The 15,893-nt window shown below is 39.0% G+C and overlaps 1 protein-coding gene across 1 annotated transcript in view; it reads right to left on the bottom strand.

Annotated features, from left to right (window-relative positions):
• LOC147013205 (serum albumin SDS-1-like) overlaps window positions 1-8,585 on the bottom strand; it is a 75,160-nt gene extending 66,575 nt beyond the window's left edge. Inside the window, exons 1-3 of the mRNA XM_085854843.1 lie at window positions 8,285-8,585; window positions 5,433-5,514; window positions 215-347 (exon numbers count right to left, since the gene is read on the bottom strand). Of these exons, the coding sequence (XP_085710969.1) occupies window positions 215-347; window positions 5,433-5,514; window positions 8,285-8,369 (300 nt within the window). The 5' untranslated portion in view covers window positions 8,370-8,585. The remainder of the gene's footprint in view (window positions 1-214; window positions 348-5,432; window positions 5,515-8,284) is intronic.
• Window positions 8,586-15,893: the final 7,308 nt, after the last annotated feature.

The raw sequence follows: 15,893 nt of genomic DNA on the forward strand, positions 1-15,893 counted from the left end.
GCATATGTTACAACGTGCTCTCCATTTACTTGGAGAGTATGTTGTTTTGCTCTAAAAAAAAAAATTGGTTTCAGCATATAGCTCTTGTTAAAATCCCATAAAATTATTTGTTTTCTCAAACATCCCTTCTTTTTACAAATTTCATTCTCCACATACTTCACAAGACACCCTTTAATTTATTTATTTTCTCATTCTTGCAACTCCTCTTTCCCACCTTCTCAGTCAAGCAGTTTTCCTCAGCACCATCTTTGCAGCATTCTTCTGCGATGCCTCCGGCCTTCTGTGCCAGAAAATGCATTTTTTCGAATGGCATTTGATGCATATTCCGAGATACTCTCACGATAATGCTTGATAAGGAAAAGGAAAAAGAACACAATAAAAGTTAAAACAGAATCAATTGGCTTGATAAATAAAGAAAAAACGGTCAATAGATTCATCATGGAGTACTCGCCATCTTCCAGCACAGTCCAAATCAATGTAAACACACTGATGAATGTAGTGTTCTCACTGTCAGGCATTTAAATTAACTTTGATATTTGAATTACAGTACCTTGAAGCACAATTTAGTATGAAAATATATGTATCATGTCAAGTGTTTGTGGAGGGAAAGGTGGGAGAACAATGATACGTACATTTGTTCACGTACATCGATTTGACACTCCACGTTTAATGCAATCAAATGATTTATTGTGCAATGAAAGGCTTTGTGAAAACATTTTATTTAATTAAAAAAAAATTTTCTTTTTCTTTTTGCATTCCAACCTACAGCTATGATGTCATTGGAAACGTATACTTTCTGTTTGGCCAAAGCTTCAATAAATGAGTAAGATGCTCCGCAGGTGTGGTTTCATTTGTGGAGATGTTGAAGTTCAATGTGTGCTTCTTACGTAAGGTACAGGAAAGGGGAAAGAGGAGGGAGTGAGGGGGGTAGATCAGTCTGTACATGGTACATACAAAGAGGGAAAGGGATAGATTGCTATATTTGCATATGTGATAAATATATGGCATATTAATCATATATTTTGCTTTCTACATATGTTAAACATTTTGAATTTGTACATTATACCAGTATTCAGTTTTTTGCTTTTTGCACTCTTTAGTTTTCTTTGTATTTAAAATTAAAATCAAGAAAGATGTCGTGCAGAGCACGATACTTGTGAAATCCCTCAAACTAATTTGACCTTAAAAACAAATTGGTGGTCGAATTCAGTGACCTGTTATGCAAATATTCTTCAAATTTAAAGTCAATGAGATGAAAACTGAGGATTTTAGAAATTTCACTGGTTTTTGATCTTTGGCCTATTTTTATCTTTTGGCCAATGATGACCTTAAAATAATTGGTGGTTGAATTCAGTGACATGATCTGCAAATCCGATTCAAATTTCAAGTCAATTAGATGAAAATTGATGATTTTAGAAATTTGACAAAGTTGTTGACCTTTGGCTGATGTTGACCTTTTGGCCTTTTGACCAGAAAATAAATCAGCTTATTGCTTATGGTAAACTCTACCATTTTGTGAAGTTTCATGAAACTTGGTTTAAAATTGTGATATGTATGCAGTTGACATACAAAGACTGACAGACAAACAAACAAGCAGTCATAGACTGGTACTTACGAAATCGTCAACTTGACCTCTGACCTTGTCTAATAAAAGCTGTCTCTAGAGAAGGTAGCGACGCAAACCAGAAGTTTCTACGATGATTCTGTACCAAACCATCAAAAATCGAATGTTTTGGATGTTTGACCTCACTGTGACCATGACCTTTGACCGAAATCTAATCAGCGCTAGCCACCACCCTCCTGAATCACGTGGTGTAATTTGACATTGGGAGCTTACTACGTTCTTGAGTTATCATTTTTTGGATATTTGACCTCACTGTGACCTTGACCTTTGACCGATTTTGACCAAAATCTAATCAGCATTAGCCATCACCCTCCTGAATCACGTGGTGTAATTTGACATTGGTAGCTTCTTCCGTTCTCGAGTTATCGTACCTACAAACAAACAAACAAACAGAAACGGAAGTCATCAATATACTTATGAAATCTTTAGATTTCGTAAGTAATGAAAAATCACTGAGTGACACTTGATGAAATGGAACGGCACTCGGTAGAGCACATACATCCTCCATGGAAGAGTATACATTCTGTATCTCACTGATTGGTCGGATCTAAATCTGGACCTTAACCAAAATCGAATTGGCTCGTTCTTGTCACTGAACCAAGTCATCCACAGAGTTTTGTCATCACTCGTCCACAACTTTTTGAAACATCATGCTATACATAGTTTTTAGCCCCATCTCTCAATGGTGAATAATCACTTTAAAAATTAAATAATCCTCGTATCCGGATCCGAATTCCGATATTCACCAAAATTGAATCAATTCTTCCTCATAGCACTCCCAATCTGTCCACCAAGTTTTGTCCGAATCCATCCATAACCTTTTGAGACATTGTGCTACATATCGTTTTTGGCACTATCTCTCAATTGTGAGGAATCACTGAAAAAAATATTCTGGTATCCAAATACTTTGTAATATTTCTGCAATGAAATTTTTTTTTCACCAAGTAATAAAGCATGTGACCAACCAATATACTGGTACTTGAAAAATCTTCGATTTTCGCAAGTAAAAAAGCATTTCTTCTCCCTCTCCTTACACGTTATGCGAAGTGAAGATCCACACTAATGGCCATCCAATGCTTTTGAATCGAATTTACATTTAAGGAATCCCCACTGCAATGCCTTATACTTGCACCTTAATTTGTGTCCAGCATGTTCATCACTATATCAGTTTGGCCTGATGTCTGAAAGTGGCATTATTTTAAAATTACATTTCATGCACAACCCATCCAATGAAGAAACAACACAAGTAGGCTGCAGCACATCCCAAGTTGATGACAGGGAATCATCAAACAATATACTTCGGCTCGTGATACTTGCATTTCAATTGCTTTGAATCGCACATATTATTTGTTAGCCAAATAATGCATGTGCAGTATTATAATCTGGACAGTGCATGTAGTTTTTATACTGCATATGCATATATATATATATATATATATATATATATATATATATATATATATATATATATATATGTAGAGGTTTCAAAACACAGAGGACACAAGGGACGTGCGACACACAAAAAAATGATATGGACTTTCAGAGTTGTGTTATTTCTTTCTGGCTGTTCATATTCAGGTTGGAGATATGGACTGAATACCGGACGTGCTGAGAGGCCAAATGAGAGAGCTGAGCCGGTGAGAGAAGTTTAGCTCACAATATGTTGGGTTCCTGGTATCCGTAAAGGCAACTGGCACCACGAAGATTGCAATCCCTCACAGCCCCATCACTGGGTTTCTGTGGAGGTAAGATCCTGCTCACCTAAAGTTTCTTCACAAACTGGCTGATCATCCCATCTGCTGCTAACAACTCCTGAAATTATTTCCTTAACAGATTGCTTTGGCACTCAACTACCTTATTTAATTAACATCCTGCCCCTGGTACACTGATACGTGCGATGAGGTAATTGCCAAAAGGTAGCTTGCATCCTCTACCGGGAAGGCAAACACAACTGATTAGACACAATCAGTGGCAGATTTAAGGGTGGCGGCCCAGTGGTGAACCTTGTTGGAGGGGCCTGAGGCAACGAAGCTCCCCCAATCCCAGGGGTTTTAGACTTTGTACAACAGTGACATTCAGTTTCCCTTGAATGAAATCAAATCGACTGTCTAATAATCAATTTATTGATATGCCAAGCTCATTATTTGATCCTATGTTAAGTCAATGACCTGTTTTCCATCTAGTATGATTGAAGAACTTTCCAAAATTGACTTTACAGATAAATCACAATGGAGAATACAAAACCAAGGCATTCTGCTATCGGCAATAATTTCTGCTATAAATAAAGTTGATTTTGTAAATTTTATTCTTAAAATACCTTGTAAAATGACCAAATTGCTGGCAGGATCGCCTAGACTACTGGTATGCATACTCACCTCTGAGCTGTGTAGCCTGGGTTCGAATCTTGGCCCAGCTATAAACTGTCATCCTGGTGCATAACAGACGGGGTGATTCAACAATGTGTGGGAAGTCCCTCGGATGGACGTTAAACTGGGTATCCCATCTGCTGGCATTATTTGATGGACGTTAGGAATCCCAAGGTGTCCTTCGAGAAGAGTAGGTGAGCTATCGCTGGCATCCTGAACAAATTCCAAAATTGTGCCCTGAATTCCTGAGTCCAAGTGGGGACCCATTCAGGATTGTAACTGTAACCTAGCAGTACCAACACTCTGCTTAGGATATGATGGTGATGGTGATGGTGATGGTGATGGTGATGGTGAAAATGACCAAAGTTGTAAAAAGTGCACATCTATTGACAGTTTTGACTTTTGACAGTTTATATTATTTGATCATGATAAGACGACGTGAATTCTCTACTCGCCTTCTCACTTGCAAATTTAAATTCTTTGTGCCAAGATTTAGGTCTTTAAAATTTGTTTATCTATGCAGAACAAAGCTAAGTTTGATAAACGAAGTGACCCATGGTAGAGCGCAAGTAATTATTCATCCTCTTTACACACTGAAAGATTGATCTGCACTCGCAATGCCAATAGGCAGGGTCAAGAAAAGTTGAACGAGAATTTCAAACTGTGGGAATGAATCATTGAGCATCAAATGAATCATTGATTCAATCATGAATCATTTTTCTGTTGGATACTGAAGATATTTAAGAACTCCTTGCAACTGTCTGAATAAAACTAGAATGTCTGAAATGATGTCAGTTCTGTCACAAGTTCAAATGAAAGTTCATTCGGAAATTGCTCAATAACAATGGACACTTGTTACTCAATTTCTTCAGAAGACAGTTTTGGCATCCGAGCTGGATGAACAAATCCAAAGAGCTTGAAAGATTATTGTATACCTTCAGCTCGAGCTTTCATTTCACCTGCCATCCTGTCGAGAACGTTGGAATATACACTTACCTGGTAGTGTTAAACAGGTGTGGCTGGGGGCTCATCCTCAGGCTGAGCTATTGAGTTGTTGAGCAGCGCTACACGATACACCTTTACGGAAAGAAGTTGCATCGCACTCCCTCCACCCCCTCCAGAACCCCCACAATCATGAATTTTGTTTTAATGCCTAAAGCCTTCCTGGGCAGAGCCAAAGTACAACCACAAAATTTCAACTCATTTTGTCCAGCGGTCACTTGAATTTGGGAGCGCATACACACACACACACACACACACACACACACACACACACACACACACACACACACACACACACACACACACACACACACACACACACACACACACATACACACACACACACACACACACACACACACACACACACACACACACACACACACACACACACTAATGATTAATAACAGTGATGAAACAAATAAAATGAGAAATCATACCTCTTTATCAAAGTCTCTTTTCCAGACATTTTCATCCAGTGGCAAAAGTGTTCTTTTGTTGGTGCATAGTGCAGTATGAAGTCTGAAATAAAGGGTTTTTGAGAAGTCAGTTACTTTGTAATGCTACAAGCATATACAAGGATCTACAAGATACCCATAAGCCACCGACAAGTCCTGCCAATATCCCTGTACACCTCTATCTCCAATGCATCTGGATGCCTGTCAAATTCCTGTCAAACAACAAGCACGCTCTCATGCTGTCAAACAAATATGTCAAAGCACATACAAAACATCATTAGAAAAAGATGATTCGTGAAAATAATATACATATTTCACAAATTCATACCTCATACATTGAATGACAAAGAGTGAAACAAGAAAAAAAAAGCTATTATTGGATATATTTTTGCACATGATAGTAAAAACAAAAAACACAAACGTTTTCACAAAGAAATACGATCTACCACTGGGTCAGGCTCGGCCCATCAAGGTACTAATGTATATACAGCAATAGAGCTATATTATGGTGGTAATGGTCTGGCGATAAGGTGATGAGAAGTGTACCATACTCTTTTCAGAGCAGTGATGCTGCCAAAGCAATTTCTGGGCACGGGTTATGCTGGTGGTTTGCCATTGCTTTCCCAGCAGTTAGTCAGGGCAGGAATTTGGAATTTCTTCAGGGTGCTGGTGATAACTTGCCTACTCTTTGTGAAAGACACCGTGGGATCTTTAACGTCCGTCAAATAATGCCAGCAGGCGGGACAGTTTAACGTCCATCCGAGGGAGGGCACACACATTGATGAATCACCCTGCCTGTGAAACACTGGGATGACAGTTTATAGCTGGGTTGGGATTTGAACCCAGAAGAGACAGAGGAAGATATTGAAGCATGCGTTATATACTTTTATTGTTTCTTCTCTTTTTTATTGTAATTCTTTAAAATCTACAAGCATGCAAAACCCGTTAACCCAACCCTCCAAAATACAGTTGTCAGTACATCGATTGTCTTGGCAGGGGCTTCCCTGTCTGACTCCCTATTTTTTTTTCTTTTACTCTTCATTTAGTACTGTCTATAGTCGCCACTTATGCAATAAATTAGTTTGGGGAAGTTGTCACAAGAGGATCGAGTAAATCTGAAAAAGACGGCCTGCCATGTTGTTAAGCAGTGCCAAGCAGTCAGTTCCATTGAAGTGCTTGCTTGAGCACTTTGAATCAAGCAAGTCGCTTGGTAAGCGATAACAGGCAGCGTGATAACGGACCAAGGTGTTGTTTTTATTTTGTTTGTTTTATATCTGTCTAATATAGTTTAACACAATGTACTGCACATTATTTTGCATTCGTATTGTCCAATAATTGTAGCATTCTAAATTTAATAATCACCTTTTAATGTCCATTATTATTATATCTGCAAATGAAAAACGCTGAAATTAAACATCACACTGTGTTTGAAATTGCTTTACAATGATCTATTCTATTCTACCTGTATCTATAACCATCCCTGGTTTTTTGTTTTTTTGTTTTTTTTTAACTTAAACTGTGCTGTGACTCCTTGTCCGGTCCATTCTGATGGAAAGTTCTGCATTTAATTTTTTATTCTGGAAAGTTTGTATTTTCATTTTTGTGCTGTAAAGTTTGTATTTTTATTTTTCTGCTGTGAAGTATTTATTTTTATTTTTTCTGCTGGAAAGTTTTTATTCTTTTCTGTGGAAAATTTTTTTTCCTGCTGGAAAGATATTTTTTTCTTCTGCTGGAAAGTTTGTTTTTTTTCTGCTGGAAAGTTTTTATTGTTTTTTTTTCTGTTGTAAAGTTTTTATATTTATTCCGTATGCTGGAAAGTTTTTATTTTCATTTTTTCTGCGAGAAAGTTTTTATTTTCTTCGACTGAAAAGTTTTTATTTTTATTTTCTGATGTAAAGTTTTTATATTTATTTCTTCTGCAGGAAAGTTAGTTTTTTTCTGCTGGAAAGTTTTTATTTTTTTCTGCTGGAAAGTTTTTATTTTCTTCGACTGGAAAGTTTTTATTTTTTCTGCTGGAAAGTTTTTACATTTATTTCTTCTGCTGAAAAGTTTATATTTTTTATTTTTTCTGCTGGAAAAAAATTTTTTCAGCTGGAAAATTTGTATTTTTATTTTTCTGCTGTAAAGTATTTATTTTTTTTTCTGCTGGAAAGTTTTTATTTTTTCTGCTGGAAAGTTTTTATTTTTTCTGCTGCAAAGTTCTTATGCACTTATTGTCACTCGACCCTTCATTATCTTAAACATCTCTATCAAATCCACTCACAATCGCTTCCTTTGTAATGTAAAAAGACGCTTCTCCTAAAGCTGCTCCTCATAGTCGAGTTGCTCTCGGCTGTACCCTCTCTAAGATAACTACTATCACCCTGGATGCAAAACTATATACAGTATTCTAGATGAGGCCCCATTCAATTCCTGTACAGAGTTAACACTATCTCATTTGATTTATCTTTCTATAAATACAACCGAAAACCCAATTAACTTTACCTGCATGGCACTGTCCTGTCTGCTTACCCTGCCCTTGCAGCTATTACCACCCTTCTCCTGTGTTACACATTCCAAGACTACCCCTTGTAATATATATATATATATATATATATATATATATATACATACATATGTATAGTAGGCACAACCTGCCCTGACTCCAATGAACTGTGTAATATATCGGTTGATATCACACTTCAATGTTAATTCCCCCTCCTGCTCCAGCAATACTTTTGGATGCATATCATCTCACTAACAAAGGATCATATTAAAAGTAGAACTAAATGCGCCTGTGGCAATTAAACATGCACGCAAAAGATAATTTTAAAATCCTTTGATTCAATACGTACCAATCTCATTGGGCTGAGCACTCGAACCAACCACGAGAAGCACAAGCGGTAATAATATCATTCCCCGCATGATTGCACGCCTCATGCGGTGTCCCCACGAGATATAGAAGTCGTAAGTGAAAAATAAAAACGATTTGTTACAGTAATGGAACTAAATATTTGAATTAATCAGCACCGGGAGAAGTGGGAAGTAAGGTGAGATGGGGAGGTGATGACTGAAGGAAGGAAGAAAGAGGCCGGGGTGAGCAAGACCGAACAACCCTTGTATTTAAACGCAATGTCTGTTATCCGTTAACTTTTATCACATCAGTTGCATTGTCTTGGCTCACAGATCAGAGTTGAGCCGATTGTGGTTGCGTTTGCAAATCCCCCGACAATCGAGATGAAGATTAAATTTCAACGGAGTTGTTAATAAAATTTCAACCAATGACACAAAACAACTTTGTCATCGTGATAGCTGATAGGTCAGCATTTCTTACAGAACAGCACTTCGGAAAATCGATCTGTACAGATAACAAGGAACAAGAAGAAAATTTGATGGAGAAGGCGGCCATTCTGCCCATCATGCCTGCCTTGCAACACCAGGGGTGTGTTCATGAGTTTCCAAGTTTCTTGGAGAATGTCCACAAAGTGGCTTAAGCACTCAAGCAAGCACTCTATTGGAAGCCGTTGATAAAGAACGGCTGGCTTGGCAAGTGAGCACACCACTGATAAGCTATAGAATATATACTGTACTTTAAAGAAAGGCATTCATTCATGTCTGTCTGTCTGTCTGTCTGTCTGTCTGTCTATGGAAAAAGTTACACGAAGTACTTGTTTCTCTTAATTATGTACTGTTTGAAAGTGAGTTTCAATGCGACGACGGCTATTAATTATGTACTATTGGAGCGTAACTTAAACCTTTCGACCCTTTTGACTGTTTTGTCCCTATCGACGCTTTTAAGAATTTACATCCTTTCGACCCCTTTGAACACTCAAGACCTTCAGATCCCAACTTTGAGACCATATCGACCCTTTAAAACCGTTTGACCCTTTAAACTCTTCAGATGTGAACTAATATTGGAACGTAACCTTTAGACCATTCGACCCATCGAACCTTTTACCTCTTATGACCCATTAGACCCCAAGAGACCTTTTTGGACCCATTAAACCCTTCGAACCTTTCCACCTTTTAGACCTGCACACCCCTGGAGACACATTTAAACCCCTTTAAATATTTTCATCTGCAGATCCTTGAGACCATTTCCATCCCTTTAGATATTTTTGACTGCTTAAGACCTTTACACCCTTTGAACTGCTTCGAACCTTTCAAGACACAGTTGGATCCTATCGACCCCCTTATAGTATAGTGGCCGGGGCTGAAAAAGGGTTATAATTTAGGAGATACCCCTACCGGAGGTATAACAAGCTGAAACCGGTCTCATTTGAACCGTATGGATGTCTAGTTTTTGAAAACTGAGGTTGTAGTTGTTGAAATTCTGCACAACATGGTGAACTAACCCCTTGAGTGCGGGAACATAAGAGAAAATGGCCATTTTCAATAATTCTTTATTTACTTCAATAAGCATAAAATACATGTAGAATGGTTGAATATCTCAGGGTATTTCTATGTATTGGACATGTTTTAAGATATTTCAGGGGTTTTAGGCTCCTAGGGGGGTTAAGGACCCACAAAATACCCCCATTTTTGGCAGTTTTTGTGCAATTTTAGCAAAAACTTGTACATTTTCTCTTATTAAATGCCCAATATATGTTTTAAAAGTGCCAAATTTGATTATTTCCATCAGGCAGGGTGTCTCATTAAAGAATATATCAGTTAAACTATGATAGAATGTTCACAACCAGGCAAATTAACCCTTTCTCTGACATGTGCGTGGTTCAAGTGAAAATTCTCATTTTTCTAAAATCGGCATCTTTTATGCAAAAATGAACTGTTATCATGGAAAACTATGGAAAATATCAGGGTTACTATTAGAAATTGATATTATGCAAGGCATTTCATGGACTTTTATGCTGCCAAGGGTAAAAGACCCCCGCAATACCTCCAAATCGGCATTTTTTTTTACTGATGCTATGCCACAATTGCCTCTTTTTTCGCATGATATTGTCATTACATGCGATAAGTCCCAAGTCTGATTTGATGAACCAGTCAGATTGTCTCATGAATGAAATTGCAGTTGAACCCTGATAAAAAGATTCACACCTTTGAGAAAATCTATTCAATATGTTTATATTGTGGCACAGTGAAACCCACTCATGAATCTTTCAATACTGATCACATCTGAAATCAACTGGCCATGCATCCAAATATCGAAAACAGTGTTTATCTCTGTTGCTTTTTCATTTTCCTGTTGTACGACATTGCTGTGATTGTTGCAGTCAGTGCAGCTACATATGTCAATACACTAGTCCTGCAAGGACACAAGGGCACATCCTCCCGTTTTCACAGATTTTGTCAGTGCAGTAGAGGTGTGTTAAGTCTCGAACCTCAGCTGGAGCGGAATCTTGAGTATACATAGTCTGGGTATCTCCACCACCTTCACAAGTGGACCAGCCATGACCAACTGGTGATATCAACGGTGGGTTTGCAACATGGCTGTCGCAGCAAATCTTGGTTTGATACTTGGCCAGTAGGATGTGCTGCTTGAATGCATCCTCGGTTGGGGGAAGTATAGATGCTGACTTGTCTGTGGTCGTGGCCAAATGGAAATGTAGATCATTCAATGAATCCAAGTCTTTGCCTTTTTTGCTATACATCAGAAGCACAAATTTCCATGACAATGAAACACAAGTGTCTATATCAGCCTCATGAAATCCTTTCATATCTGACAATGCTTGTGCATTCTTGATCAGTGTAGAATAAGCTGTTCGCTTCCCAATTCTGTTGAAAGAACATGTGGTGTCACACCCAGTGATAGCGTGTATGGCAGGGAGACACTCACAAACAGTCAGTCCGAACTGAGTAACTATCTCATGGACTGGAATGTATCTCTCCTTTACAGAATGCCCAGCGTACATGTATACCTTGTCAGTCAGCTGTTTTCTACTAGAATAGTAGATCAACAGTACCAGAACATCCGTGTCATCACAGCAAACAATGACCTTTGAATGGTCACGTGAGAGACTGACAGCATGGAGGATTATCCTAGTATCCGTTTCCCCCTGTGTACTCTGAAGAGATTCAATGGATGAGACTCCGAGGGGTTGTACTTCTTTCACCAGCTTGCCATCACCGAAACCACCGGCCAGAATAATTGATTTCTCGTTTGGTAATTGTTCGTAATTGTCCAATATATGTTGAGAGATGAAGTTTGCGAGGCTGGACTTGTTGCCTCCACTTTTCAGAAACTGGCGGTAGTTTGGAACCTGTCTGCCTCCTTGAATCTGGTATGTTAGTACCATGTTGTTGGCAACCCTCCGCTGCCTTTCGAATGATTTGATTGATGTCCTGACATCATAGCGATCAAAGATTACTGTAATGATACTGATATCCAATGAAGGATTCCTGAAAAGTCGTAATAGTCGTTTCTGAACTATTGTAGGTAAATCTTGGAATGTTGTGAAGCGATTTCCATTGAAACTTTGAATCATAGCCATCCCATCAATTATGTATGCGGATGATGTGGGTTCAGGTATTGCCGAGATTTGTGGCAGCTCTGCTAGAACATCCGCACAATTTGCCTCAAGCTTCTTAGTAAGGTCAGCTTTTGCAGTTTTCCTCATCGACCCATCTTCATGGAAGAGTGCTGGTGGCACGGCGGCCAGTTCGTAACAAAGTACCTTCCTCAAATCGACATTACGACTCTGTGAGACAGCCAATAGCTGCCTGAACAACACCTCAGTATCAATGATCAGCTTCTGGTCCTTGTCATTGGTGAGTGCCTTCTTCATATCTGAAAATGTCAACAGTTTCTTTCTTCAAGGGGTCCCAGAAACTCTTAGAATGACCAATTCTGTATTTGACGAAGTCCTCATAGGCTGCTTTTCCTTTTTCTGGAATACACTTCAGAGAATTCTCAACTTCTTGAGATGCCATTTGACCGGTGGTGATGTTTCGAAGCGATTCTGGTACCTCATCTCTGGATATGACAACATTCGCATGTGAGTCTTGTCATCGAGTCTTTCCAAAGACGCTGCAATGACACGGTTACGAGTTGAAGCTCCGGTGCCAGTGGCGATTTCTGATAACCTTTCTGCTCTTTTGTACGATTTCTCACAGATGAAACAATCAGTTCTTATGTTAAACGTGGAAGTGTGTGCACCGGATTCAGGATGGACCACTCTCAACCATGTCACCAGCATTATCAGCTGTATCATTCGCAGTAGCAAGTTCATTTTGTACATACTTGAGATTACTTGCAGTTGTATAAGATGCCCTACATTTCTTATGGTATCTAATGGTAACAGTCTGGTTTAAAATGCCATCTTTGATCTTGAGCAACCTGTCATGCACAGTGTCCTGACATATTTCTGCAGCTCGAAGAACAGCTTTTAATCAGTCATGTGTTGGATCTCTTATGAATGGATTGGCCACTGACTTCTCATCTAAAGTCTGTTCACATATTACACAACTTTCACTCAGACGTCTTCTCTTCTCATGGGGTTCTCCAATCAGATCCATCTTGATTCCCTGCAAGGGGGGGGGTATTAAATTTCAGCGAGAGATGCCATAGCGGTGAATCACCACGGGGAATTAGGCCTATGAATAAGGGTCAGTGTACCGGGTGTGGAGCCTAATCAGTACTCAATTAAAGATGCCAGCTATCCTCGCACAACATACACTTACTGAAGGGAGCCAACACTACGGATTTATAGCCACTGAGCATGCAGAGCACTTTCACTTTTCATATATGTGGCATTTCATGGCCATGCTAATACCATGTACAACACATTGTTTACACATACACATAGGGCCAACACCATCACATACAGCACATAGTTTCATTAATCCTCTGATCTTGTACTGTGAGAACATCTTTAGTTTTCTTTTTAAGATCCTACCTGTTTCAATAGGCCTAATTTGACCAATACAATGGGTGATGATCCTCTTCTTGAGGTCAGTGTCTTGAAGTTGACAAGACGATTTGACATGTTTGAGCCATGCATGAGAGAGGCACAGGTGTCATGATGCCAAAAACAAAAGATCAGCAGCGGCAATGCCACCTATGGTGTCTTGGTTTAACTCATAATATCATCATGGGAGAAAATTCCAACTGTCATTATCATTATTAATTGTATTTATTTACAGTACATATGCCACATCTGGGCGTATTTTGGGTTCCTTTTAATCCTCTGCTCTTGACAAACTGCACAGAATATCTCAAAACATATGAAATACCATCGAAAATTACAATGTAATGAGTTTGGCCCGAAATCGTCAAAAAATGCCAAAATAGTGGTATTCCGGAGGGTCTTTTACCCCTTGGCAGCATAAAAGTCCATGAAATACCTTGCATAATAGCAATTTCTAATAGTAACCCTGATATTTTCTATAGTTTTCCATGATAACAGTTCATTTTTGCATAAAAGATGCCGATTTTAGAAAAATGAGAATTTTCACTCGAACTGCACACGTCAGAGAAAGGGTTAATTTACCTGGTTGTGAACATTCTATCATAGTTTAACTGACATATTATTTAATGAGACACCTTGCCTGATGAAAATAATCAAATTTAGCACTTTTAAAACATATATTGGGCATTTAATAAAGGCCCGGTCACACCTTGACGTTTTAGCCAGCGATGGCAACGTATTAAAATGTATGTAAAACGCTGGCTTACGTTGAACTTTTGATGTTTTTTTTAAAGATTCGGACGTATTCATAGCGACTTGGTCTTATGTATAACGCATTGGTAACGGACACAGAACGTTTCGTTGTGTTATAGATAACTTATACCAACGAATGCTGAACCTGTTGTCGGCCTACACAACCGATGCCCAACGATAGTCTAACTTAGGCATAGCACGTTGCACGCATCGCCAACGATGTCGTGACGTAGCCTATTAAAAGGCTGACGCACAACGATTCGAATCATAACTGCCGTAGAAATGGAAGTGACAACATCGCGGTCACACCTTGGCGATCTTGCCAGCGTATGCCGACCTAAGAAAAATGTGTCTAAAACGTTGGGGCACGTCAAATACGGTATGAGTAAGTTTGGTATACGTGAGTAGAACGCTAAAGTACGCTATCATACGTCGTAGTAAGTAGAGTACGTCAATAAATTTTAAACATGTTCAAAATTTTACGACGTACTCGGCGTATGACACACGTTCCGCATGCGATGGGGATAAGTTTTACACACGATATGTGGACGCTTACACACGTCCACAAAGGCTACTTATAAGCTACTCATAAGTCGAAACACGTCGCGGTAATGTCTTTTTTACCGGAAACTTATTTCTAACTTATGTTTGATGTGCTTTGAACCAATTCTTTACGTAGTCCCAACACACATCGACGTGTGTAGACGTATTCCAATGACATCTTCCGGTCGACAAAAAAAACAAATGAACGTGTTTCTAGGTTACAACTGCCATATAAAGATGTGTTCCCAGCGGTTTTGGGAATTGGTATATAAAAATGCTGCTCATAAAAGGGGAACCCAACAGTGTTTTCGAGTCCTTTTTGAGTCGATGTCCATGTCAGCAGTAACAGTATCAGTATCAGTATTAGTATTAGTAGTAGTTTGTTCATGTTGGCAGTAGTAGGTGAGTGTGAGGGGGAGGGTGTGGGTTATGATGGATCGTCCTTGCGTCCGCGTGTCCACGGGTAGGAGACATCTTTTCACCATTGTTCGAAGTTCTTCGCGTCTAATTTTTTATGGGGCTTTTTCAACAATGAGCTATAGCTTGTTTTTACGATTTAGGTCTATTCATAACGGGTTGGACAAATGCACAATGAACTAATAATGTGCATAGAGCGCTTTGATTACTTATAGATACGATATACCAACGAATAATTATCGTGAAGCCGGCGTTCACAAACTATGCCCAACGATAGCCTAACTTATCCATATCGTGCGGCAGTTTATCTTTGCCGGTGACGTAGGGTTTGCTATTCATAGGCTGCCACTCAACCATTTAAATGGCTGCATCTCCACTATTGAAAGTTAACGCTTGCGCTCAACAATTCGATTTTTTTTTACACTCAACGACTTTTAAACGGTACCACTCAGCTATTTTCATTGTTTACAATGAACGATTTAAATTGCTGTCACTCGCCTTTGTTTTTTGACGCTGGGGTTTGGAAATTTGAAGCGTTTCTTCTGAACGTGTTAAAACGCTCAAACTCGACTATTTTAAATAGACGCTGCCGATGGACAATTGGAATCATAGCCAAGCTCGACATCGAAGTGTGAACAGCCTCGTCATGCCGAAGAAAAGTTTGAAGAACACTGCAAATAAGTGTCCTGGCCGTGGCCGTGGACGCTGACGCAAGGACGATCCATTATACCGACATCTTTCAGCCTATGAGTAACTTCAAAGTAACGTCTGTCGATGTGTGGCAACGATCGCGTAACGTGCCAACAACACGTTAATCATAGGTTAGAAATAAGTTTCGGGTATGCTAAACATTACCTCGGCGTGTCTCAACTTATGATTAACT

The sequence above is a fragment of the Eptatretus burgeri genome, chromosome 14 (genome assembly GCF_056783735.1).
Source record: "Eptatretus burgeri isolate ZD-2024b chromosome 14, Ebu_testis_v1, whole genome shotgun sequence".
Taxonomy (NCBI): domain Eukaryota; kingdom Metazoa; phylum Chordata; class Myxini; order Myxiniformes; family Myxinidae; genus Eptatretus; species Eptatretus burgeri.